Source organism: Macaca nemestrina, chromosome 18 (assembly GCF_043159975.1).
Source record: "Macaca nemestrina isolate mMacNem1 chromosome 18, mMacNem.hap1, whole genome shotgun sequence".
NCBI classification, from domain to species: domain Eukaryota; kingdom Metazoa; phylum Chordata; class Mammalia; order Primates; family Cercopithecidae; genus Macaca; species Macaca nemestrina.
Window position 1 is genome coordinate 52,994,012 of NC_092142.1, and position 27,800 is coordinate 53,021,811.

General features: G+C 42.1%; 1 protein-coding gene across 10 annotated transcripts in view; it reads left to right on the forward strand.

The window, feature by feature from the left end:
• Positions 1–27,800, forward strand: part of LOC105494095 (FTO alpha-ketoglutarate dependent dioxygenase) — a 445,404-nt gene that overhangs the window by 332,881 nt on the left and 84,723 nt on the right. The window contains exon 9 of one of the 10 annotated variants that reach the window (XM_071084542.1): positions 16,192–16,348. The exons of the other annotated variants lie outside the window; for them this stretch is intronic. Within the exon in view, the coding sequence (XP_070940643.1) occupies positions 16,192–16,327 (136 nt within the window). The 3' untranslated portion in view covers positions 16,328–16,348. Of the gene's footprint in view, positions 1–16,191; positions 16,349–27,800 lie in introns of those variants that run through there. 10 annotated transcript variants of the gene reach the window in all.

A 27,800-nucleotide genomic window follows, 5' to 3' on the forward strand; every position in this document is an offset into this window, starting at 1 on the left:
TTCTCCTACTAAAGTTAACCTCTCATGCTCCCCCTTTCTTCTAGTTGAGAGATGAGCCATCAACACAAGCTACTTTGCGAAGTGTTCATCATTGGTCCCTGTAACTCTCTTCCTACCGTCTTCCGTTTTCTTAAAACATTCTTTGGAATGATCTTTTAAAAAATCAGCTGTGTATGTATTTTTTATGTACAACTCTGTTACTGGTTTAAAAAATCCAAGTGACTTCTAATCCTGGTTTTTTTGCTGCCCGTTAAACTCCACAGGTATCTTTCTGTAGTGACGGGGAGAATGATATTTACTGAACCACAGGATTAGCTAATATCCCATCAATAACTGAGTGCCATAGACTGCCTCAGTTGATCCCGTTCCTATCTCTAGGTAGCCACAGTGAGAAAAGCACTGATTAAAGAATATTTTTTCTTCCACTAAATTAGTCCATGACTTCATTTGTACTGGTCTCTGTTGTCAATTGCTGCCAAAAATGTTTAATTCATGCAATAAAGTAAACTTCGTAAGTCTATATAATTCAACTCAACACTTGCATGAGAAAATATTTCAGGTAACCAGTTAAGCCCTGTGTATGGATGGTGACTGATTGATTTTCCAGTCTCCCAGTTCTCAAGTGAGAAAATCCCATTTCGAGGTTCTCTCTTCCTCCTAATCCTGTCACCTTGACATCTCCTGCAGACTTTAGTTTTCTACTAATAATGTCTAGAATGACACACAGGACCACCTTGTTCATATGGAAGATGAATAATAGTTCTAGAATTCTGTCTACAATAACATGCAATTAACATAGAGTAAGTATTTGCCTGAAACGTTAAGAACAGATAGGATTCAACATTTTTTTCTTCTAGTACCTCTTACCAATTATGAGAAAGAAACTGCCTACTAAAACAGTCTTGATTTTTATTGTCTGTTGGAAGAAAGGTAAAATAAAGGCTTTGTTGTATAAAAAGCATTATCTGGCAGCCCTTATAGCCATATGGGAAATGCCTCAAAGAAATGCATCCTAGTGAAGATGTGGGACATTTGGACAATTTGAGTGTTCTCTTTCAGTTGGATAATTTTCAATTGGATATCTAGTGAAACTTAGTCCTCCTCATTTTTTTTTTTGTTTGTTTTTCCTCTGACATGCAGCGTAGACTACATCAGGCCTTTATAGTCAAAACCAGACCAACCAGTTTTGACCAAGCACTTCCTCTCTTCGAGGTTATGTTTAGTGCATCAGGAATCGAAAGACGTCTAAGACATAAACCCTATCGCCAGAGAGTATACTATCTGTTAGGGAAGATTAGACATTAAAAACTTGAAAAGTAAAACTCTAATGAAGGATTTAAAGAACAGTTCAAGATAACAGTAGGAAAGATATGCCACATGACAATACATGATTGTCAAATGCATTTACAGATTTCCTTTAGAACAAAAACTGTTCTTGAATCTTTCTAATAGTAGGGACTCATAGAAACTATTATGAATCCTTATGAATCCTTTTTTTTTTTTTTTTTTGAGACAGAGTCTCGCTTGTCACCCAGGCTGGAGTGCAGTGGCACAATCTTGGCTCACTGCAAGTTGCAAGTTCCACCTACGGGGTTCACGCCATTCTCCTGCCTCAGCCTCCCGAGTCGCAGAGACTACAGGCGCCTGCCACCACGCCTGGCTAATTTTTTGTATTTTTAGTAGTGACGGGGTTTCACCGTGTTAGGCAGGATGGTCTCGATCTCCTGACCTTGTGATCCGCCTGTCTCGGCCTCCCAAAGTGCTAGGATTACAGACGTGAGCCACCGCGCCCAGCCTGTGAATCCTTAAAATATTAAGAAACAAGTATTATTCCATAAGAATGACTTTCAATTTAGAAATTTCAATGCAAAGCAGAAATCTGGTTTATGTAACTGGTAAAGTCATTCTTTTAGGTTATCACTGAATTGGAAGTGTAAAATGTGAAAATTCTTATATAAACGGTAGATCTCTGAGAAAATGCCAGTGGACCAACCCCACAGAGCCAGGAGAGGTAATCAAATAATTTCTTTAGCAAGCTCCAAATATGATGAGGTTGTTTTAAGCTACATACATAAGATCTTAGGGGAAAAAATGGATTTTTTAGTTGTCTAAATGAAACTGCAGTTTGTTACAGCCCCACGGATACTTCTTGCCTGCTGCACAGAAAAGCCAATGCACTGAGACAGTGGTGTTGCAGCAGAAAAAGAGTTTAGGAATCTCAGGGCCAGCCAAGTGAGGAGATGGGAGATATTTCTCAAATTTGCCTTCCCAAGAATTTGGAAGCTAGGGTTGTTAAGGAAATTTGGTGGGCATGAGACTAGGGAATGGATACTGCTGATTGGGTGGGGATGAAATAGCATGGGCGTCAAAACTGTCTTTGTGCCTGAGTCAGTTTCTGGGTGGGGCTCACAGAGCTGGTGAGTCAGTTCCTTGGTATGGGTCACAGATCTGGGTGGCATCATTAGCTCATCAGAATGCAAAGTCTGAAAAATACCTCAAACACCAGTCTTAGGTTTTATGATACTGATGTTATCTATGAAACAATGGGAGAAGTTACAAATCTGTGACCATCAGCTATGTGACTCTTGAGCTGTAAGCAATTATAGAAAAGCAAAGAAAAGCAAATTATGAAACAATAACTGCTTGTGATTTAACTATGCCCATACCTTAGCAGACCTTAAGTCCTTATCACAATTCTACCCTTGTGGCCTTTTATTAATTTTTTGAAGGTGGTTTCATAAGACATGGACAGACAGATGGAAAGAGGTCATTCCAGTTAGGTAGAATTCCATATGAGAGTAGGAATAAGGTAGTGTACAGTAGGTTTAGTGTGTTAGGCTATCTGACTGAAACAGAAAATTCAGGAAACTTAGACCAATATATGGGAGGCATCAAAAGATGGCTCCATTCTGGGAAGCCTTCAAAGGTTTCCAAGACTAACAGTGACATGATGCTGGTGATATTATAGGCAGATTAATCTAGTGGGCAGTGTCTACAATGGATCTGAGTTGTTCTTGCTTGAGGCAAAGGGTTGTATCTAGAGAAAAGCAATGTTCCTGAAATGAGGTGATGTGAGCATGCGTCTGACAGAGCAGTGATAACAGAAAAGACATGTGAATTTCAGAGGACTTCTAAGTTGACAGAGCTTTGTAATCAATTGGTTTGGAGGATGAAGAAGAGGAACGAGCCAAGAGTGATTCTCTGATATCAAACCCAGAAATAAGTGGACATTTGGAGGCTCCAAAACCAATTTGAGCATGGGAAGAGGTTTTAAAGATAGAGTCACGTAAATTAGCTATTGGGAAGGCCTAAAGTGCGCAACATTCTTCTGGCTGTGAAAATTACAAAATTATTCCCCAAAGGACTACTTAGATCATTATATCAACGCAGTCACCTGAAATATATTGATATCCAAAGTACACATCCAGTAATTAAAAGAAAAAAAATCCAAACAGTTTGTTGATTTTGATATTTTGTTATGGGTTAGTAATTGCCTTGACTATCTTCTTGCAGAGCTTGTAATTAAAGGCTTGCTTATTTCTTCATCAATTAACAGCTGAATTTCTTCTTTCTTCCTATTGATATAGTTTAGATACTTGTCTCCCCAAATCTCATCTTGAAGTATGGTCCCCAATGTTGGAGGTAGGGCTTGGTGGGAAGTGTTTGGGTCCTGGGGGTGGATCCCTCATGGCTTGGTGCTGTCTATGAGATAGCGAGTGAGGTCTCATAAGATCTGTTTGTTTAAAGTGTGGCATCTCCCTCCCCTCCACTCGATCTCTCTTGCGCTTGCCGTGGCCATGTGACATAACTGCTCCCACTTCACCTTCTGCCATGAGCAAAAGCTCTCTAAGGCCTGCCCAGAAGCCAAGCGTATTCCAGCACCAAACCTACTGTCCAGCCTGCAGAACCATGAGCCAATTAAACCTCTTTTCTTTATAAATTACCCAGTCTCAAGTATTCCTTTGTAGCCATGCGAGAATGGCCTCACACACCTATTTAGGTTAAAAGGTTTTCTTATCATCTTGGTTTTCAGAAATGGACAAATTGCCAAGGGCCTGTCAATTCTGGACTGACATTGTTTTACCTGCTTGAAGAGATATTGTTTTCTCTTAAGAATTAGTGATTTTCTTCATTTGTGTGACTGACTTACATAATACTTGCAGAATTGGCCACTTAGTGTCCGGCAGAGAAATGAAGTTGACACTGTGGGGCTGGGAATTCTCTGGGGCATTCAGGTCTGAAAAGTGAGGAGAAATTAAGCAAAAAAATAAAAACACTGTACCTTTTGTCAAACCCTTTGCTTAGATCGAGGAATCTAGATTTGGCCAAAAGGTTGAACTGAATGCATACAGTTGTGCGGTATAAATTTGTCTTTGTAAAGGTCAGACTTGGCCAGGCACAGTAGTTCATGCCTGTAATCTCAGCACTTTGGGAGGCTGACACAGGAGGACCCTTGAGGCCAGAAGTTCAAGACCAGCCTGGGCATTGTAACGAGACCCTGCCTCTACAAAAACGAGAAAACTTAACAGGGTGTGGTGGTTCATGCCTGTAGTACCAGCTACATGGGAGGCTGAAGTAGGAGGATTGCTTAAGCCCAGAAGTTCAAGGCTGCAGGGAACTATGCTCATGCCATTACTCCAGGCTGGGCCACCGAGCAAGACCCTGTCTCTTAAAATAAATAAATAAAAAATAAATAAAGCTCAGATTCCTCCCATTCCAGGGAATAGGGAAAGTTCCCCATTGGTCAGAACTGAGTCCTGTAAGCTCCAAACAATATGATTCACCTTTAAAGTCCTTCTGACTATACCTTTCCAAGTGTCTGACTTATGATGTGTTCCTTGTTGTATAGACTTGTACATACCTGGGCTATATAAGTATCACTTCTGAGGGTACAGGTAGGAGGGTTTCTGCAAGGGCCCACTGTCACTTCAGGAAAGTGTAGCAGTACTTGCCAAATTTAAAAGCCATTGAAACAACTGAAAATAAAAATTAAAGGTGGTTATTTTCCCCATTACTGAAAGGTATTTGTGAAATCTTGCATTTACCTTTTTTTAATAGACTTTAAACATTGACTTTCCTTTCTCTGGGAAGACAGATGTTTGTATAACCAGGAAAGAAAGCTGCTCTCAACAGCAGTTTTCTAATAAAAGGCCTACTTGTTTTTCCATCTTAAAACCAGTGTTTAAGAGCTTTATGATTCTAAAATGAAAATAATTCCCTTGCTATGCAAGGAAAAGGAAGAGTGTTGGAATATTTTTGCAAGAAAAACGTACCTTACTTTGCCACCTTACAGTAGCCTGTTGGCATGAGTGCATTGGAATGAGGAAGCTTTTATTAGGAAATAATCATTTCCAATTCTGTTACAGTCATTATCCCAAAAGTTTCCCAAATTCTGTGTACAGTACTGTGTCTTGGAACCTGTTTAGCCACACGTGGGGAATGAACTGAGCTTTTGAGACCGATAGGATGGTGTGAACATAAGACCAGGTAACAGAGCTGCTCTCCTAGTAGTTTTAGGGTCTTAAAAGGGGTCATTAATGCTTTCAACTCACAAAACAATCTTTAAAGTTCTGGAACTATACTTTCCTACAATCATATTTCACATTTGCACATAAGTTAGCTTGAATGAATGTTTAACAAAAAGCTGGCTACATTCACAATGTTGTGCAAAAATAAAATAAGAAATTAAAGCTGGTCTCTGTAACTACTTATATGAGGTTCTCAGCCCCCACCGACAGTGTGTGCTTTAGGGAAGGAAGCACATTGAGTCACCAGCAAAACATAACTGGGAAAGTGCATCCCTTCCAAACTAATGATGTATGGTTGCTACTCTAAATAAATAGGGGTTGGGATTATCCATTTTGATAACCTGTTTTGTGTTGCTGTAACTGTTCAGTTCAGAAAATGCAGAGTTGATTCCACATTTTTCCTGCTGGTTTGAAAGAATTCATGCATCTTTCAAAGTGTGACTGATACTCAGCAAGGAAGTGCCTCACTGGTTGAACAGGAATCTGATTTGTCATTCTTGTTGTTTTTGCTGTAAAACAAAATCTACTTTTGGTTAAATCAGTAATTTACAGGTATATAAACTAAAGCATCGAGAAAACAGTAAAGAAGTTGTTTCCAAGATCACATAGCCATTCACATCCAGAAATGAAATGAGACTCCTAAGAGGCTCCTTCTTCATTTTGATGGGGTCATTGTGGTTCTGGCCCCTCAATTTGGTTGAGGGCAACATGCGGAGTATCTCAGCTGAACACAGATCCTTCATTTGATGTCCTGTCTACACGTGACTTCACAAAGATCTTTTAGTCAGACACTGGCTAGCACAAGTCCTCCCCTGGGAGAAAAGGTCTTTAAGGTATTTTGAGGGGAGGAGAAGGGTTAAGAGGTCTAATCCATAACTCTAAATCCCCATGCTTGGAGGAGCTCATTGACATAGTTGGTTTTAAGGGCTCCTTTGGAGCTGTTATGGTGTGTCACGCTGAGACCCACTGGAGAACACTTAATTGTAGATCATCGTCCCAGTGTGTTTCAAGGCCTTTTCAGGGTTTTGACAAAGCAACTTCCTCTGCCACGTACGGGAAACCTTGGGAAAGTTTTGATACTGACAAACCCAAGAATATTCTTCAGGTTTGTGCTTTTAAATTAAATAACTAGAATTATCAGAGGTTTTTCTGTCTTCCTTTCACCCCCTTCCTCTTGAAATGAAACATCAAGTGGACATAGATCCCTGGCTGCTGGATATGTGTTGGCTACATTTCTTTCCCTTTCTAATTTCTTTGGTTTTGAAGTCGGGATTTTGTTTTTGTTGGTGGCAGAGGTGGTATAATGAGCGAACACAATTATCACATGCAGAACCTGTAAGCTTTGATTTCAAAATGTAATAGAAATCACATCATTTCATATGGAACCAATTTCTCCTTGCATCTTTCCCCTGAGGAGTGAAGGAAATATCTCTGGTACATTGTTAAATACCTGATAGATTAGACCTTCAGATAGGTTGGTGGATTAAGGCAAAGCACAAAAAAAAGCTCATGTTTTCAACTGTCTATCCTATTTTAAGGTTCCTATTGGCCCTAAGTATTCTGAATGTACCAGATTCGTCCTAATCTAATATTTAGCCCCATAATGTTTTAAACATTTTGGCCAGACTCAGTTCCCAGCTTCCATGTTGTCTATCTCTGTTAACATCTCTGCATGCATAAGAGGGTGTTCATTACGGCTGGATTGAGGGGAACCACCAAAAAACCAATTCCCATTTCTTGGGCCTGGGAATCCAAGACCCTAACAGTGAGATCAGAATGAATTGAGAGAATCCCTCTGAGTCATAAAGATAGACTGCAGGGTCAAAACTCAAAACCTTGAGATTCTTTTTGCTTAAAATTCCAAACTGTTTCAAAAATGAGTTCATTTCTAAAAACGCTGAAATGCTTTCTCGTGGTTTTCCACACTGTCAAACAGAAGTTAAACTCTAGGGTCAGAAATAGTTAACAAAGAGAGCCTTTGTGCTAAGCAGGAGTCTGTGGATTGAGTTCTGGCTCAGCCAGTATATTTCTGTGTCATTTGGCTTTTTATAAGCTCTTTGCCTCAGTTTCTCTTCTATAAATGGAGGTAATAATACTGTTTCATTTCTGTCTTATAAAATTACCAAGAGGTATAGATATGTAGTAATACAGAGGACACTTTATGAAGACTGTTAACTGTGAGTCCTTTTTGCTATGTGAGATATACCAGTAAAATAAGGGACATGATTGTTCTGGTAGAATTCTGTATAGATACAGGATATCTCATTGAACCCAATCTCAGGAATTATAGATTAGGAAGTTGTCAGTCTTTGATTTCTGCATCTCCCTACGTGTCCACTTGCTCCCCTCTTTCAGCAAACCAACTGCCACTGTATCTTTGGGCCACGTGACCAAAAAGATGGTTATCAATGGGTTTTGAGTTTTCATGTCTCAGGTCCAACAACCTGGGTAGAGACAGAATCTCTTTAGGATCTCAATTCCAGATTCCCAGGGAAAGAATTCTGATTGTTTCACCCACTTCTGGAACTAACAGCTGTGACTAGGGAGTTCAGGCCACACTGAGCAAGCATGGCTGCCTGGAACCTGCTACTTAAATTGTATGCATATTGGGGAGGTCAGTTCCCAAAAATGGAGAATGTGGCACACACCCAATGTATTTCCACTGGACCACTCCTTTAGGAAGTAAGTTGAAGTACCCAGGGTTCTTTGTATTCCTCAGAAGAAAGTTGCTTTAAGGAATGAACATAAAACTTCAAAGCAGGAAGGGATTTAAAGTTCACCCAACTCTACCCTCCTTGTCACGTTGGTGAAACTAAGGCAAATGAGAGATTAGTTTTCCAGAGGTCCTAAAGCTACTTTAATAGCATCCAGTGCTCATGCTTTCAGTTGAGAGCATCTAGTGTATCTTTTATTCAGTTTTCTTCGGCCATCTCACAGTTGTACATATTTCAGGTGTCATTTTTTCCTATTGCCTAGATGTGTTTCAATTATAAGAGATTTATATTTATAGTCTCTCATTTAATAGGTGGTTTAAGTTTTATAGACTCTTCTACTTTAGAAAAACATAGACAGTATTTACAAAGACAACATGGAAACAGGGAGAAATGCATATGATATACCATTACATGGAAAAAGCAAATGAATGCTTTATATAGTCGTTATGTTCAAAAATATGTAAAAATTACATATGCGTATATCAACTAGGCTTGTTAGAATAGTAGTATTACGTATAACTTTAAATTTTCCTTAACACCGTCATTAAATTATTTTAGCAGTTAATTTTAGAAAACATATTTAATACAAATACATCCTATACTACTTCTCATCTTAGAGCTACCTGAACCTGTATACCTAATGTTCTTGCACACGAAGGCAAACTTTCTCTAATGTAAGCCATATATATTTTGGGCACAGCTGGAACCTTTATTCCAGCAGTGAACACATTGAAAATGGAGTCCTCATAACTGTGTCTAAAGCTGCATTAAATTGTGATCTTAGTAGAGACTTGGCCCCAGACAGGATGACCCACTAGAGGCAATAATCAGAGGAGAAGATGTTTTCAAGCATGAGCAGAATCAGACTCTAGGAGCTGGGAAGAACCTAACCTGACCCTTGTGGGCTTCAGAACTGTCAATGGAAGCATAGAACGTTTCCAGTGTTTAGAAGTGGAACTCGGCTAAAGTGCAGAGAGAGGACTCTCAGTGAAGTTCTTTCCGCAGGCATAGCAGCTGCATTGTGATTGTGCCCAACCTGGAAAGTGCCTTTCCCACCCACTCGGCTGGCTCCCCCACCTTCCCAGGAGCCTCACTGACTACCTCTGGTGGCCAAACCTGGGGAGAAAATCAGTGTCTCTCTCAGATCCCATCTGATATGGTTTGGATGTGTGTCCCCTCCAAATCGCATGTTGAAATGTGACCTCCATTGTTGGAGGGGGGCCTAGTGGAGGGTGTTTGGGTCATCGGGGTGGATCCCTCATGAATGGCTTCACACTGTCCTTGTGGTAATGAGTGAGTTCTCACTCTATTAGTTCATGAGAGAGCTTGTTGTTTAAAGAGCCCGGCACCTCTCGCCTCTCTCTCTCTCGCTCCGTCTTTCGCCATGGGACATGCCTGTACCACCTTTGCCTTCTGCCATAAGTAAAAGCTTCCTGAGGCCTCATCAGAAGCCAAGTAGATGCTGGTGCCATATTTGTACAGCCTGTAGAACTATAAGCCAGATGAACCTCTTTTCTTTATAAATTATCCAGTCTCAGGTATTCCTTTATAACAACACAAAACAAACTAATACATCATCTGACTTCGATTCTGCCCTCGTGTAAATACATCTATTCACATGTAAAGCAAGACAGGGACACAAGAGCAGCCAGCAGGGCTTGTGGGGGCAGGAGCCACCCGAGAGGTGGGAGGCCTCCTGTTAACACTGCTTTCTTTTTCTCCTTGAAAAAGGCAAACTGGGTTTTCAAGGAGAATGAGAATTTCAGGGAAGGGATCAGAGAGAGCGGGTACTACATGTGCCACATCTGTCAGGCGTCTTCAAACCGTTAACTCCCAGACCCCAGGAACCTGCTCTTCCTAGCGTTTTCTAGAGCATCTAGCAGAGCACTCAGTGGTAGATGATAATGTTTTGTGAACTTTGCTGAGGAGGGAGATTTTCTCAAGAGCAACTTCAGAGGTGCCTGTACTTCCCTGAAAGTAGGAGTCTCTGTTTCATCGTGGATATAGAGGGGTGGGAGACGGAGGCCAGGATACTTTGCTTTCTGGAAAGAAGCTGTAGAGATCAAGAAGGAGATGTAGGGATGGAGGGAGGATTTCTACCTATGAAGGGTTATTTAAGTCGTACAGGGCCCATGTGACCATTCATTCATTGACCAGTTTATTCGTCCATTGATGTTTTTCATTCAACAGACTTTTGCTGAGCATCTTCAACTATGCTAAGTCCTGAGCAGACAGTGAGGAGCTAGAAAGACATGGCCCTGCCCTCATGAAACTTACACGTTAGGCCTGTTCTCCACATTTGTTCTAACTTAATCCACTACATCTATCTTGAGTGCCCAGTATGTGTTAGGTACTAAAAGGAGCTACAAAGATGAACCAGGCACAGTCTTCAAGAACTTGAGGGATCAGGGAAGGTTTATCCTGATTGTAATCCCTCCAGAGGTTTTGATCATTTCTGTAATTATTTATTAGGCCTCTTGCTTCCTATAGGAATTTGTTCTCTATATTGGATTGAAATCTGCCTGTTCTAATTTCAACTTCCTTTCTTCTGGCGCTGGCTAGTCCTCAGTGTGAAGAATTGCCGTTGGTACCTGCTGTTCAGGGCCAAGTGTTGTGAGCCAAGGTTTCTAACCTTGGCCGCAGTTGCACTTAACTGCTCCTCTCCGAAGCTGGATTTAGCAGGGATTTGATGGAAGCTCTGCAAACCTCGATTCAAATCAGAGTTCAAACCTAGTGACTGGTTGAGTGAACTGCTTTAATAATAACAGTGCAAAAATTGAATTTAAAATAATCCTTTTAGGGACGCAAGATGCAGTGGTTTGGCCTTTTATTAATATTCTTTTCTTTCCACTAATAAAGGTTTTAAGTCAACATCTCCTTAAATTTGATTAATTCCATTAGGATCACTCCAAAAAAAGGTTTATCAGTGGCTTTGAAATCCAAATGGGATGAAGAAAAAATCATTTATATGGCAAAATCTCAGTTACACTAACTAAAGACTCTCTGCTGAGTTAAAGAAAAAAATCAACACATAGATTATTTGAAACTAATTGTAAATATGCAACTTTTAAGCACGTAGAGAAATCTACCCTAAAGTTGATGTTTTTGCAAGTTCTCTTGGAGCTTACATTCCAGTGGGAGACACCCATGTTAAACAAATACATAGAAGACAAATTTCAGATTGTGAGCTAGGAAATCAGGGTAGGGGAATGGGTAATATTAGAGAGATCGGGGAGGCTTCTCTGAGAGGTGACATGTGAGCTGAGATCTGAAAGACACAGCCACAGTCACATGAAGACATGGAGTTAGTGTTCCGGGCAGAGCAAATGGTTAAGTCCTAAGTCCCTGAGGTTGGAATGGGCTTAATGTCTTGGAGAAACAGGAAGAGAGTGGAGGAGTGATGTGAGATAAGAATAGTCAGAGAGGAAGGTAGGGCCATAGGAAGAAGTTTCGATTTTTATTCCAAGCACAGAGAATACTTTAGAAAGCTTAACGCTGACTTTTAAAAGTCATCAACAAAGGGAAAATATGCCTAAGGTGTGTTTTATATGGGACTGAAGAAAAAAGTACCGAGGCTTCTCCCCATTTTATTCTTCCACATTGAGTGTACAGCTATTAGTAAAATGAAATATTCTACCTCTTTTTTTTTTTTCTGAGATGGAGTTTCACTCTTTTTGCCCAGGCTGGAGTGCAATGGCACGATCTCGGCTCACCGCAACCTCCGCCTCCTGGGTTCAAGCGATTCTGCTGCCTCAGCCTCCCAGGTAGCTGGGATTACAGGCATGCACCACCATGCCTGGCTAATTTTGTATTTTTAGTAGAGACGGGGTTTCTCCATGTTGGTCAGGCTGGTCTTGAACTCCCGACCTCAGGTTATCCACCCGCCTCGGCCTCCCAAAGTGCTGGGATTACAGGAGTGAGCCACCGCGCCCGGCCTAAAATGAAATATTATTTGCAAAAATGCTTTGAAAATGTTAAAGCACTATTCTCCTTAAATTTAAGAATACTGTCATGAAAAGGTTCAAAATGACTAAGGACACTATTACTTTATCACAAAAGAACCATGCTGTATTAGTCCATTCTCACACTGCTATAAAGATGCTACCTGAGACTGAGTAATTTACAAAGGAAAGAGGTTTAAGTGAGTCACAGTTCCTCATGGTGGGGATGCCACAGGAAACTTACATCATTGTGGAAGGCGAAGGCAAAGCAAGACGGCAGGAGAGAGAGAGCACGGGGAAACCACCGCTTCTAAACCGTCAGATCTCATGAGAACTCCCTCATTATCATGAGAACAGCATGGGGGAAACCATCTCCATGATCCAGTCACCTCCCACCACTCCCCTCCCTTGACACCTGGGGATCACAGTTCGAGACAAAATTTGGGTGGAGACACAGAGCCAAGCCATATCACATGTTAAACTTTAAGCAAACTCTCCCTAGTAGACCCACTTAGCGATTCAAAGAAATACATGGCTATGAGGATTCCGTTGCCATTTTCCTCATCTCGTATAGGTCTAAAGGAGGAAGATTTCCACTGTTTAGACCGGAAGACCCTGAGGACAGTATCCTTTCTGGCTGCCCTGCTGTCATATGAGTCCATAGGGGGCAAAGGTGAGGCTTTCCTGGGCTTGTGATTCCCAGGACGTCTCCACTTCTAGGGCCACATTAGCTAAATGGTAATTATGAAAATATCCAGGGCAAGAAGCTAATAAATAAGAACTGACAGGCATTGCATAGTAAGGGATTGTTGTGCATGCTGGCTCTTCTGCAAGACACACGATGGAGGTTGAGAGTGTCTAACAATCCTCCTGAAACGTGCTGCCCAATGCGCTGATGATACAAAAGGAAACCTGCTCGAATAGAAGAGCACGGGAGAAGATTGATGTCCTGCGGATGGCTGTTCCTATTGTCGTGGATGCGTGGGATGTTTCTAAGAGCTTTCTTGTGACCTTTGGTTTCTAAATGTAGAACCTGGCTGTGATCTCTGGGAAAGAGGAAGAATATGTCCCAGGTTTGTTCAATGGTATCAGGAATAAAGAAGCTAATATTTGACTTCCTCGGGTGGAGAAGGTACAAGATGATGATTACCATTCAGGTTGGCTGCCATCTGGGTAGGGATCCCTTCACAAAAGGCCCCAGCAGGGAGACTATAATCAGTGCTCAATGAAGGCAAAAGTCGTTTTGATATCTTTTTACTGAATCATTCCACCAACGCTGCCTGAGCCATAAATGTGGCACAGATTAATTGAGCAAAAAAAGTGACTTGCATACAGTTGGCACTTCTGTTCTTATTAGGATCAGAAAGAACAATTGGGTGAAGATCACTTCAGGAAAAAGAAAAAAGCATATGTTACTGATTGTTTTGGGTGAATGTTTTTATGAGAAACAGGGATGCCGCGTCATTAATAACTCTGGCATGCCATCCCAATTCTGGTCGGCCTGATAGATTAAACATGAGCCCTCTCTCATTATTCCAGCAGCCGTAGAGCATTGACTTTGCCTCCAGCCTGATATGTATTCCATGCACATTCAAGCCTCTGAGTTGACATCTTCTTCTAAAATTGTTTGGCTGTAATAAATATAAAACTTTCACCACTGATGTAAAGCATTGCTGGTTGGCATCATTTCCTACCCCTTTTTAATTATTCCTGACACTGTGGAGAAACATCTAATATAAATCTGTAATGTGCGCTGATGACAAACTACACGGTTGAAGGACCATGTAATTTCTCCACAATTAATTAAAGTGCATGGAGATTTTTTTTTTCTCTTTCATTCTTTCTTTCTTTTTTTCCCCCCAGCAGCCAGATGTCACTGACTGGCTCAAATAACACTGCTGTCAACTGTAAAAAATTAAGATCCAAACCGTAAGAAAGGTACTTAGATAAAGAAACCAGATGCCAGGTTATTTGTGATACTACCACATACATCTTGGTGGAAGCCACCATTGTTCAACATCTGTAGTTCCACAGCCTTAATTACGCACTTAACTCAGCAAGCCTGTCAGCAGTTTATTTCCACAAGTACCGTCACTTTTGTAAATCTTCCCTTAAAAATTGAATGCTGCCAATCAACCCAGGGAAGAGAGACAGAGACCCTGGAAGACCTTGTGCAAAAAGAGGCGGCTGCCTGTTTATGCTGGTGGCGCATGCTGGTGTTTACAGGCATGTGTGTGTGGTCACCCAGAGAGGAAGAAATGCTCTGCTACCATTTCAGGCTGATCTACCACCTGGAATTGATCAAAAGCAAATTAATTTTCATTTTCAATTAGGAATACAATTAAATTCAAAGTGGTGAGGGGGGGAAATGGCCATGTTTACATCTAGCTCCTGCTGGTGGGAGGGCTTGAGGAAATACCAGATGAAATGAAATACTTGTCTTTGTATCTTTGCATTTAACTCATTCAAGTGTTAAGGTGGTGGCTGGGGCCGCTGCTGCTGGGACTGCAGTTTACCTCCCCTGGAGCTGCGCCTCCTGCCCTTCAGGCAGAATGTAGGCAAAGGGAAGAGGGAGGGCAGTCAGAAAGGTGGCCACTCTGAGATGCCCATTCATGGGCTCTTTTCCCAGGATTTGGCCGTGGATCCAAGATATGAGTGTTTTCTTGTAGAGCCTGAATGAGGAAGCAGGAGTTCGGTTTTGCATTCTGCTGGCTCTCAGCGTCAAAGCATTACCTGGCAAATGGATCCACGTCTGGCCATCATGAGAGATATGGAGTGATTGTGTGAAAACAATCTGGCTGTTGAATGCCTCATGTCACAGGATCCCAGCCCTTTTCACTTGACTTTTCTCTACATTCAACTGCTGCCTTTTGTTGGAGTAACTGAGTGGGGGCCTGTGGGGCAGACAGGATTCCTCCTGGCTGCCTGGGGAACAGTTGACCCAGTGTGTTCATCACCAAGGGTGGTAATTTGGGGAGCTTTGACCCTGATTTTAAGGAAAGTCAATTATTTGTCAATTATGAGTCCTAGAAATCCTGATATGGGACTCAGATGTTAAAGGCCCGGCTCTCTGGTTTCCGGATAGATCACAGTGGATCTGAGAATATGAAGTAGTCATATTCTCCCAGAGCAGTGCACGTTGTTTGCCATAAGCCTTCTGTCATGCTGATGAGAATCTTCTAACTATCCATCTTGGAGATCAGCTTCTTTGAAAAAGCAGAGTGGGTGATAAATATTTGGTCATATGAATAACAATGAAATAGCTTCAGATAATGGCTTACATCTTTATAAAATCCTCTGGGTGATGGATGAAGAGGAAGAGAAGGTTCTGGGTCATGGAAACAGCTGCTTTGGGTGAAAGATTATCCAAAGCAGTGTGGTGACCAGGAATCTTTGCTGTTCCACTCCATACTTTACCTCCTACCCACACCCCCAACCACCTTTCTTGTCCCAAAGCAAGGGTTTACGTTTCCTCCCTGCATGGTATTTGTGCTCTAAAAGAAGATTTTATTACTTCTGCTACAGTGGAATTTCTCTTTTTACTAGACAGTTGGCATGACCGCAGCCTGAAACCGCAATGGAGTTGTTAACACGCTGGGATCAGTTTTTCCCCCTTTAAAGCTATTCTTTTCTTTTCTGTATTTTTTTAAAGAGGAAAAAAACGCTCCAACAAATCAACAGAACTATTAACTTTCTGATTTATTTGCTAGACAGAGCAAAAAAAGTCAATGTGAAGTGACAGAAACGCCAGAACAGACAGTATGAAAACATTCTATGTGAAAGTTTCCAACTGAAATCGCAGCACAAGCAGTTGGTTATCTGGAGATAGACATCTTCAATTTCCTGATTGCATAATAGAAATGGGATTTCTTTTTCCTCTACAAAAAGCGTTATCCATAATGTTGACATAAAGTTTTCTGTGCCTTGGGTTCCAAAGAGTACTCTTCTCAACAACAGTCGAGCATCTTCTCAACTGCTAATGGTTACTGCCATTTCTTCTCCTTCAAGGGAAAAGGTAAATGTTGCTAACACGATGAAGGCCAGAAGAAGAAATCCTCAAGAGCCTGGGAGATTAACTCTGCCCAGCTGGCCGGTGTCATGGCATCTTGTAAATAGGCCGATCCTCCACTATAAGGAGAAATAGCCCTGAGAAAAATTAACCTGGGTATGGGTTGGCAACCCAATAGCTGCCTAGCCAGTGCATGTTTCTCCCTTTGCAAGTATCTCAGGATTAGAAGTGTCTAAGGATTTGAGACTGTGGTTCTGGGAGATTCAGGACAGTTGTCCTGGCTGGGCCTGGGCCAGGCTTTGCCGTGGATCTGCCCACCTCAGGAACTGGCACAGGTGATATGTAGTCTTCAAATCTACATGGCGTCCCAACACAGTTGATGACAGTGCACTGTATTTTCCTCACCCCTCAGTTTCTGAGGACCCATTTCTGAGATGGAAAATTCTTGGCCCTGGCCTGTAGCTTACATCACTTTGGTAGTTTTAAATGCCCATGATCTCAAAAGCAGTCCTCATTTTAAAATCACCCTTTATATCAATACTTCATTTTATGTAACACAGTGTTTTAAAATTATATTTAAAAGGCAGCTTCTTTTGTCTTATGTGCCCTTGGCTGGGAAACAAAGGAAGTCTCTTTTAAGAGGTGTTTTACATTTTATGACTACTGAGAGAGAACATAGTTCTTTAATAGGTAGATATGTAAGACAGTTTCACATTATAGGTTTTCAGAGATTAGAAGTTCTGGAACAAGGTTGTTTGATAACATCTCTGAAGGGCAAAGGAGCAAACGGAAACCTCAGAGGACTGGATGCCAAAACTGAACGCTCTCTAAACTTGTGGCCACAGGAGCTTTTCTGAGATCGTATTATTCTCACCGATAATAGCATCCTGCCTTGACTGCGGGTGAGGGTGTGCAAGATGGATCATTCATGTCTTATACTTCATGGTTATGGGCATGTAATATGTTCTTCATTGAGCCAGGCAATTGACAGAGACGCCAGTGCATTTAAGACTTGAGTCTACTGGAAATGAGACTTGCTCTCTTGCCAGAAATGGATGCTTTTCTGTGTCCACCACTATCACACATCTTGACTTTTTTTAATCCTGACTCTTAAAACAATAATATCAAACAACTCGAGGGGGAAAAAGTTAAATATTTCCATATGAAGAGCTGATTAAATTTGTATGGTTTTCTTTTCAGTAAAAATTGATATGTGATGAAACACAGTGCAGCTGGATGACTGGTTTGGGTTGATGCTGTCACGTCCTCTGATCTCGCTACCCGACTCTAAGGGCCAGCACCCAGTGAGCTGCCATGCTGTTTGGAATGCCCATTCCCAGGCACTAAACACTAATCACTGATCAGCTGGCTCAAGTCTTTCCTCTTAACTCTCATCGTTCTTCTGTATCCCTTCCTCTTCAAGGGCAGGCTGAGTCCATATGAAGCATTATGGTTGACAGGCATGCGATGCCCATCTAAAATACGGATAATAAGAGGAAAGGGCTTCTTAATTATTGGTATGAATATAAGAACTTGACTTTGTTTTTTTTTTTTTTTTTTTTGAGACAGAGTCTCACTCTGTTGCCCAGGCTGGAGTGCAATGCAATGGCGCTACCTCTGCCTTCTGGGTTTAAGAGATTCTCCTGCCTCAGCCTCCTGAGTAGCTGGGACTACAGGTACATGCCACCATGCCCAGCTAATTTTTGTATTTTTTTTTTTAGTAGAGACAGTGTTTCACCTTGTTGGCCAGGCTGGTCTCGAACTCTTGACCTCAGGGGATCCACCCACCTCAGCCTCCCAAAGTGCTGGGATTTCAGATGTGAGCCACCGCACCCGGCCAAGAACGTGACTTTTGATTTTCCCAGTATTTGGAGTGGGTGAGCTGCTTCTGCTGTTGCCATGGGTGGCCAAAGGTAACAACAGTATATCCTTCTGTAGCAGATTTTGCAGAGATGAAACCAACTTGCCAGTTCTATGCTTAATAACTGTTTCCATCTTTCCTCTCTGAAGAGATGAAATTGCCAGAGAGTCAGAAGCTCCTCCAGGCTTAGCCAGCTTTCGCCTTTGCTCATCATACATCTTCGGGGCTCCTCTTAACCCACAGATGGGCTAGCGCCTGTTTTCAACCTTTATCCTGATCCTTCATATCTCCATCCCCACTCCATGTCTCTCTCTCCAATGTCCCATATCTCTGTCATGCTTAACCAGGACCAGTTCTTCCCCCTCCCTCTTTCAGTTTCCAAAGGTCATCTCCTGCCAGATCTTGGCCTAAAGTTAACTTGATTCTCTGGCCTCACTTACAGAAGTCAAACTGCTCTAAACCACCCTTGGTGGCAGTGACTCCTTCCTGAATGAGGTCAGGCACTCAAAAAATTGATAGGGGACACTCACTCTGGGGCTCCTCACATATATTCCTCAGTCGGGAATGGTAAAGGTCCCCCCATTCAGGGGCTTCAGTTTTGTGACAGAGAAAAAGACAAGTTTGTCAACATTTGTTGGGCTCCAAGGAAGTCACACGTGTAACCGAGCTGTTTCAGATCTCTATTTGTCAAGCCCAGCATTCACTGTGGGTTTCCTCACATCCCTCACCTGCCCAAACCCTCACCTACGAGAAGCAGTCTACAAACAAAGCATTTACCCTCTGAGGATTGCTTTCTAATTAAAATTTTACAAATGCCAAATAAACAAGGGCATTTTTGAAATGTAAATTTGTCATTTTTCGTAAGCAACTTAAATCAACTCCACCTGCCTTGAGACTGGTTTCTCCTTCAGCACAAAGCAATGTGCTCCCAGCTTCTCTTTCGGCTCCTGCAGCTCCGATTCCCCGTGCGCTTAGATCCTAGTGTCGATTTTTTTTTTCCTTGAACACTTTCTGCAGTTTAGTTATTTGTTGTAATTATCAAGTTCATTTTTCTCTAATAGATGTGATTAAGTATATTTAGCACTGTGTAATGAGTTTTCTGCCTGGTTGCATCTTAGCTAATAAGGAATTCCTTAGCGGCATCTCTGACAGCTGCTAGAGTCCCAGGTCTGCGCTGCCACAAGAGACTCCTTCCATGAACTGCTAGCATTAGAGAAATTAACTCCATTACACTAACCATAAAATTGAGGCTGAAATTTGATTACTAATAGATCCTCAATTCAACTAGAAACTGTAGAAATGGGGTGGTGCCAGTGGAGAGGAAGGTGAATGCGTGTGAAATGCCAGCATCCACGTTTTCATCAGTATGTGTGTTCACCACACTTCCAATTTATTTCCTGGGCAGGAAGGAGAGAACAGAGCCAAGCTGATGGACTTAAAACTGCGTGATTCAGCCAGTATAAGACTGGAAATCTTTGTTACTGCCATGATGGTAATACCTTGTTATTAGTACCTCTGTCTTCGCTGAGCTGAGAAACCTCCTGGTGTGTTTTTGGCCATCAAAACTACTTGCCATTGTCACCGGCAGTCCAGATTTGTAAGGCTAAAGTGCTGAGGACAATTAGTAATTGGCGACTGGCTGCTGTGATGTATAGTTGCTTAGCAACAGTCCCTGAATTAAGTCTCTGGAAGTGGCATACAGGAAGAGACAAGACAGGAAGATGAAATAGGTACCATTTCAATGTGTAGGTGAGTCAGTAATGAAAAAAGAGTGAAAGATATTTGTAATCATAGAGACGACTGAGTGGAAAATTGGGGCTAAAGGAAATAAAAGGCGGAACTTAGTTCCTCTCTTGCTAAGTAAAATAAGAGTAAATGGCAGTTGAACCACCCCATTGATACAAGAGCTCATTCTCTTTCTTTGACACTATACTGTGAACTCAATGCTAGCTGAACTCAGGGTGCATTATTTACCCAAAATGCAGCATGAAAATTCGTGGAAGGAAGAGATGGAGAATGAAGTTGCACTGGCTTGAAATCTTTAGAACAAGATTAATTTAGCTTCCGTTAGTTCATACCAGTGAACTAGGATTAAGTGGGCAACAGAGCCCAGGTTTGATTCAGCCCTGCTCGCAATACTGGGTGGAATTAGTGTTCTGATATACTGATGTTCAGCCTTGCTCTGTTTGGAGTAGAGAAGTATCTTGAAGAGGCCACGAACAGCATATTCATTTCATTAGACTTGGCTGTTTTGAGACTCTCAGCAGACTAAGATATCACCCTGAACTACATGATTTAGTGAGCTGGTTTAGCCTCTGGAAGGCCAGATGAGCAAAAGAAAGTGGAGAAGCTGCACAAGACCTTGATCCAGATACTGAGCCTTGTTAAGGGGCTGCCTTATCTATGGCAACGAGCTATGTCTAGAGGTCTGCAAAGGTGCAGGGGCTCATTACCGTTAGTGAGGGCTGTTTTGCAATTAGTGTTGAAACACTGAGATAAAGAAAGGATATATAGGAATTAAAAACAGATAACGTAAACACTAACAAAGAGTCTTAATCCCCTCGGCTGAGTGTTTTGCATGTTTACCTCTGATCAGAATTCTTAATAATTTCGAGTGTGTTGCAACTCAATAAAGATTCCCTAGGAAGAAACAAGTCGATTCTGGGATTAAGAAACAAAACAGAAACAGAAAAATGTATGCCCATGTCTATTACTTTAAAAATAAAAATTAAGGAAATTAAATGGCACAGGAAGCTTTTGTTTGGGTTGAGTTTGGTTCAGACTACTCATGGGTACAGTTCAGTCCCCCATTGTCTGCTGATTAGCAGGATATCTTTAGGGCTCAGAAAGCAGGCTTTCTGTCTCTACCAATGACTTGTTTTCTGTCTGAAGAATGAAGGTGTTTTGATACAAAGTTATTATTGTTCAATTGAGAAAGTCTTTGCCCTCCTGGCCTGAAGTTCCCCACTGGAAAGAGGAAGCTGATAACCATCTCTGGTTCTTGCCTAGTACCTGTAAAGGGCTCACCCTCATTTACAATAGAGCACTGTATTTTCAGGACAATGTACAATTATTTGGGAAGAAGCCAAAATGATGACTAGTGCATAACAATAGTGTGCATGATATCACAATCTGTCTAATGGCTGATGGTTCCAGTTTAAATATCTTAAGCTAAGGGTGCTCCGTGCTCTCACATTCATTCCCACAGTCCCACCACTGCTGTCCCTTAGTTAAGTAACACTCAAACTCTTGTTGTTTAATACTCAGCCTCCCAGTGACTGTAAACTCTGTGAGAGCGGGGATCATATACCTTGCTTCCCACTGACCATTTATTCCCAGCACCCAGCGCAGGGTTTGTGATGCAGAGGGCACCCAATAAACATTGGTTGAATTGTTAGAATTTCCAAGATGGTCCCTAGTGATCCACACTTCCTGGTATTCACAGCCTTGTGTAATGCCCTCCCTGTCAGTGTGGTCTGACGCTTCTAGTAAGGGGGAATAAACTAGGTTACAAAAGGCGTGAGGCCACTTACGATCTCTTTCTGTCTGGACTACTCACTCTGGGAGAAGCCAGTTCTACATGTGAGCAACCCTGTGGAGAAGCCCTTAAGTTGCTGAAGCCTCCAGCCAACAGCCATGTCAGTGATTTTGGAAGGTGATTTTGGAAGCTTATCTCCCAGACCAAATCAAGCCTCAGGTGACTGCAGCCCCAGCTGAAACATTGATTGCATTCTTATGAGAAACCCTAAAACCAGAGCCACCCAGCTCCCAAATTCCTGACCCACAGAAACTGTGAGATAATAATGTTTGTTGTTTTAAGCTGTTCAATTTTGGAGGTAATTTGTTACCCGGCATTAGGTGATGAATATACTGGCCAATTACCACATGTATCAGTTCATTTATTTATTCATTCAGTAGTCATTGAATGACAACTTTGCCAGGGACTGTGCTAGATGCTGGGGATACCAAGACACATAAAGCAAGGTCCCTGCCTTCAAAGAACTTGCAGTCTAGGACAGTGAGATGGAGGCGGAGACAGAGAACACTGAAGGTTGGTTTATGAGCAGCAGGCATACAAAGGAGGAAGCTGGAGTGGAGGGAGCCGTAAAATTGACAAAGTGGTCTCTAATATAACCCTCCCCCGACACGCATACAAATACATCACCGATAACATTTTCTTCCTAACTTTCGCTTAGCCTAGCTGTAGACAGTTCCAGCAAACCTTGTTTAACACTGCTTCATGTTACATTGACTCCTCATGGAGCTGGCTGGCCACTGTGGAAGAGGGAGCCTGTCCCACGTTCTCAGCCCTTGGCTGTGAGCATCCCATGATCAACATGATTCAGTTTGAGTGATTCTTGCCAGTCTATCAGTTTTCTTTCCTCTTCCCTGGTCTCTCTGTCATTAACACCCTATTACCTATGGGTGTCTTCATTAGAAGCAAATTTTTTTTGTTGTTTTTGGTTTTTTGTTGACACAGGGTCTCATTCTGTCGCCCAGGCTGGAGTGCAGTGGCACTATCTCGGCTCACTGCAACCTCCGCCACTCAGGTTCAAGTTACTCTCCCACCTCAGCCTCCCGAGTAGCTGGGACTATGGGCACGTGCCACCATGCCTGGCTAATTTTTTTTTTTTTTTTTTCTGTATTTTTGGTAGAGATGGGGTTTCACCATGTTGCCAAGCTGGGCAAATGGTTTATTTTTTAAATGACCAAAACAAGTGAGATTATTTTAATGCTTTGTATGCTTGCCCGATGTATAAATGCAAGTTTCACTGTGGCTTGAGGCTGCACATGGTTGGTAGATGTGAGTCATACCATGGGCCTAGCTGCGTCCACCAACAGCAGAATACTTCTAAGAAGCGCCAGGAAGATAAAGCAAAACGCTCTAATATGTTGATGGTGAGCAGTAAATCACAGTGGTAAGAACGCATCTCCATGGGGACCCTGCTATCATGGCCCTTCTCATGGCTGATTCTTTAGAAGGCTCATTCCCACAGCCTCTTCCTCTGGATGACACAGTGCCCTGGACATGAGTGGCACTGTGTGGTTGACATAGGGCCTGAGGGTGGGTGACAGACGTTATGGAGGAGAATTTTTTTTTATTTCATTTTTTGAGGGGGGAGACAGAGTCTCGCTCTGTTGTCCAGACTGGAGTACAGTGACACAATCTCAGCCCACTGAAACCTCCACTGCCTCCAGGGTTCAAGTGATTCTCCTGTCTCAGCTTCCCAAGTAGCTGGGACTATAGACACACAGCACCACACCCAGCTAATTTTTTGTATTTTTAATAGAGACAGGGTTTTGCCATGTTGACCAGGCTAGTCTCGAACTCCTGACTTAAGGTGATTCGCCCACCTCAGCCTCCCAAAGTGCTGGGATTACAGGCGTGAGCCACTACGCCCGGCTGGGGGAGAAACTCCAGTGAGTAAAGAAGCAGCCCTGCTGGGACTGGGTCCTTTACCCTCCGGAGTCGGGCTCAGGAAGAAGGAACAGGACCAGATACCAAAAGCCCCAGTAATACCGTCAAGATGTGCCCAGGTTTAGAGATGACTTCAAGGAGGAAGAAAGCCAACACACTCTTTTTCCACCTGCTGCAGGCCGCAGTGGCAAAGCAATAAAATGCTGATACCGTCCTCCTGCAGGTGTAACTGATTTAAGTGGGGAAAGGCAGACAATCTATGAGAGACAGCAAAGATTACTTGGCTTTTCCCCCACCTCCTGTGCATGAACCGGAGAATGATGGAACAATTGGTTGTGTTTGGGGCCTTTATTTGCTTTTTTCCCTCCTCTCTTTAAAGAAAAAAAAAATTCTGCCTTTGTCTGCTGCTACTGTGTCTATTTTTGTTGTGGTGGTGGTTGTTTTAAATAGGAGAACTTGTGAAATGAGACTGCATAAAAGATGGACTTGTTTTATATATGGGATATTGCCTGTCCTTCAGATCTATGTGTCTCGCTTATGGAATGAACCAAAGTAGGAGAGATAAACTAATATTTTGTATCAGCTCAGCCAGACAATACAGATGATAAAGATGTTTCATCTTCTTATGCATGCAGAAAATATGAAAAATCGTAGTTTACACACATTTGCTCAATTCAAGTGTAAAATTGGGCCCCTCGATTGCCCTGGGCCACAGTGGCTGTGTTAAGGAAGCTCGATTTACCTTGCAGCCGAGTGAAAAATGATCAGAATATTAGACTCATCTAGCCCACATTAAGGAGCCATTGCATTTCCCGACAATTTTATGCTATCTCAATATGAAAACAGAGCAATTTCAACTCATATCAGGTTATGATCGGCAATTACAGTTGCATAATTCACCTAGTCATCTCTTTGCAGGGCCTTTATTTTCCCTCTTGGTGACATTCCTGAGAAAGTGCCTGATAAAAATGTCATATATCATCCCAGCTTTAGAACTCGTGAGGGGGTAATCTGCTATGCCTTGCTGAGCCCATATTCATCACTGGATTTTTGACTTGGAGGGGTCATGGCACTCATAATTTCCTGTTTGATATTGTCCTCACCAGCTCTGACAAGGGGCTGTAAAAGCTTGGTTGTAGGCAGTGGTGAAGCGCTGCTCCAGTGGGGCCCATCACCAGCAATAAGAGTGCATTACTGTGGCTCGTGCTGGAGTTGGCCGTTTCGAAGATAATTAGATTTGATGTCAACATTTCTTTATCACCTGCATCCTTTTGTGCATCTGTGTGTCAAGTTGTTCTTTCCGGATTTATTAGCACCCTCAGAGCTACTCTCTATCTGTCAGCTTGTATGCTGTTTGTGTTGACAGTTGTAAAGTTAATTACTAGTACTAATGAGCATCGGGCTTTTGGTGGACATGGCGTTTTGGACATTTAAAACTATAATTAGTTTTTTTTTTTTTTTTCTTTCTGTGTGTGGTGCTTCAGTACAAAATAAAACGTGTTTTAAAAAATACCTCCCTTCCATTGCATTTTGACATTCTGTGTGCAGTCAACTTATCTTTTATTCAAAGGCTCCAAAAACTCAGTTCTGTTTCTTTTTAAAATAGACTTCCTTTTCATTGTAACTCCATGAATAATTTCTTTTGTTCCTTACTTCTCTTCCAACTTGATAATGTGACCATTTCATATGCCTTGAGAATTAAGGATAGTGATGGTGGAATGATCAAAAAATGTGCTGGGTAAATGTTCATCTCTGCCCAATCGGTGGACTACAAATTTTCCACTTTTAACTCTCCTCTTTTCAAATCGTACTCTGGGTCCAACCAAAAGACTCAGTGAATGAAGAAGATTGGATAAAATGAAAAGCGTAATAAATTGTTCTCTGAGTGGCTGGCCCCAAAATAATAGTGATAGCTCATATCGGTGTAATGTTAACTCTGCCAAGAATCACGGTAAGCTCTTTATACAGATTACCTCATTTAATCCTTGCAACAAACCTAAGAGGTCAATACTATTATCTCCATTTTACAGATGGGGAAACTAAGGTTTAGAAAGGTGAAGGGCCTAACAACTAGGAAGTGGTGCTGGGATTTGAATCCAATCAGTGTAGCTCAGAGCCTGTGCTCTTCAACACTATTCTATAGACACAAAGTATGCTTTCAAGGAAAATTAGCGGACTCCTGGGGCATGTATTCTGGAACAACAAAAAACAATCACTTACTAAATCAGATCGGCTCATTTGTATTTCACTCCCAGCCATACCGGGACGCTAGTTTCAATGTAATGGCAATTATCTATGGCATGTACTTTATGGAGGTATTTTGTTTGGTCTATTGCGGCAGCAAAGCACCACTCCCTTGCTGCTATTCATATTTACTTTCTATTCATCATTATCTGCCATTTTGCTAAATAACTATCCTTCCCAGACATAAATCATCTATAAAAAATACTCTGGCTCAGAGAAAATTTCGCCCTGGCCCTGCAATGATGAGATAACCATTTTCATCTCTTGTTGAAGCATTGAGATTTATTGGCTTTCGATGGGCAGCAGACCAGGCATCACTCTCTGCTAAACAGACTCCCACTTGCATTTATTCTTATTGCATTTAGTGATTCAAAATGGAGCTCTCGGAATCCCTCGAGGGTCCATTCCCAGCCTGGGTGGGGTGTTATTACTTTATATTAGATAAGGGAAGGACACACAAAGAAACATGCGGTGATTCGGATGATTTTTTATTTCCGTTTAGCAGTGATGACAGAATGTCATAGTGAAATGACTTCAAAAGTCATTTTTCCCCACTGCCCTGGTTCTGCAGCCTTGTCCCTTGAGGGCTCTTCCATTGTACAGTGTTATTAATTCTGCTAACTTTCAGACTTCATTGCTGACAACAGGCCTCTTGGCTTTCGCAGCCTATTACATTAAATTTCCCATCAAACCATGTCAGCCTCTGAGGTCACAGATTTCGAGAGAAGCTTTAGATATTTTGCCATCTGACTTCACGGGCAGGTGTTTTCTAAATTGCTTTTAGGTTTGTTTTTCCAGTGTCAGAAATCAGATTGAACCTATTTAAAAAAACTCAGACAGTGAGTGCTCATCAGGATAAGAACAAAGCGGAGTTTGAGGCATGCCTGAACTGGCGTGTGTGTTTGTGTGTGTGTGTGTAGAGCCACACGCGTGCACTTGTGTTTCAGTTGACCTATCAAAGGCAGAGCAAAGCCTTCTGACTCAACTTCATCCCTGGCCCCGCCTGGTGAGTACAGTGTCCTGTTGACTATCTATTTTTCTAATACTTTCTGAAGCCCCAAAATATAGTGTGACTGCCCTGGTGAACAGAGGTATGCTCTACTGACCTTGACTTTGGAATTCTCTGTGAAACTACTGAATAGCATCAGAAGGTCACTTTGGGCAGAACAGTGAAATGACAGAGGACCTGGTCTAGGGCTAGCACGCCTTAACGTGGACTCCGTAAGCAAGTTCCTGGTGGCAATAAAATTTCAGTGTTTCCCTTGACGCCTTTATTTTGGTGTGCTGTTGCGGGATCAAAATAAAGGAAAAGCAGAAACCTTCCTTCCAAGTAACATGGCCACAGGCGTCACGTTGCTGTCAAAATTACATTTTGAAGGAAGCCTGTGCAGGAACATGGAACTGGGGCTCCGTTTAAAAACAGAAAAGAAATGAGATGTTATTTTTGAAGCAGTCAACTCACGGAAATAATTACAGGTCATTTGGCAAACCCAAAGTCCCCTTGAAATTCTTATTTATTATTAGTTCCAGTTAATATTTCTGCTCTGAAAATGACAACATTCAAATATTGGCTTGCCCTGATAGTTCAGATTTACAGGCTTGGCAGTTAACAGCTTCTTGGTCCTCTTAACTGGGTATTGTAGCGTGCTTGGCAGGGGGGTGGGGCAGGAAAGTGACAGACCTTGGAAGCTGAAGAGGTGGGAGGACCCACCCGCTGGCTTCCACGGTGATGGATATCTAAGCACTTCAGTGCCTCACCTAAGAGCAGGTGACAAGAGCTTGGTGGCTTGCAGGAAGCATTGCAGTTAACTCTAGCCCCGCCCCCTTTTTTTCTTTATAATTTTTAGAGACCTCGGAAGCTGCTGTTGTCTGAGCCCATCATTAGCCAGCTCTACCTGCAGGAGGAGATGCTGAACCAGGCTAGGACCAGAGAAAGATGAGTGAGGCGAGGTAGTGTCACTGTGTTTCCCCCTGCTAGCAGCCATAAGGAGAGAGAATCATTTGTGGCACTCTGGGGACAGTTTTGTCACCCTGACAGTAATGCTGTTATGCGCTGGCTTGACACACAGGATGAATCCATAAAG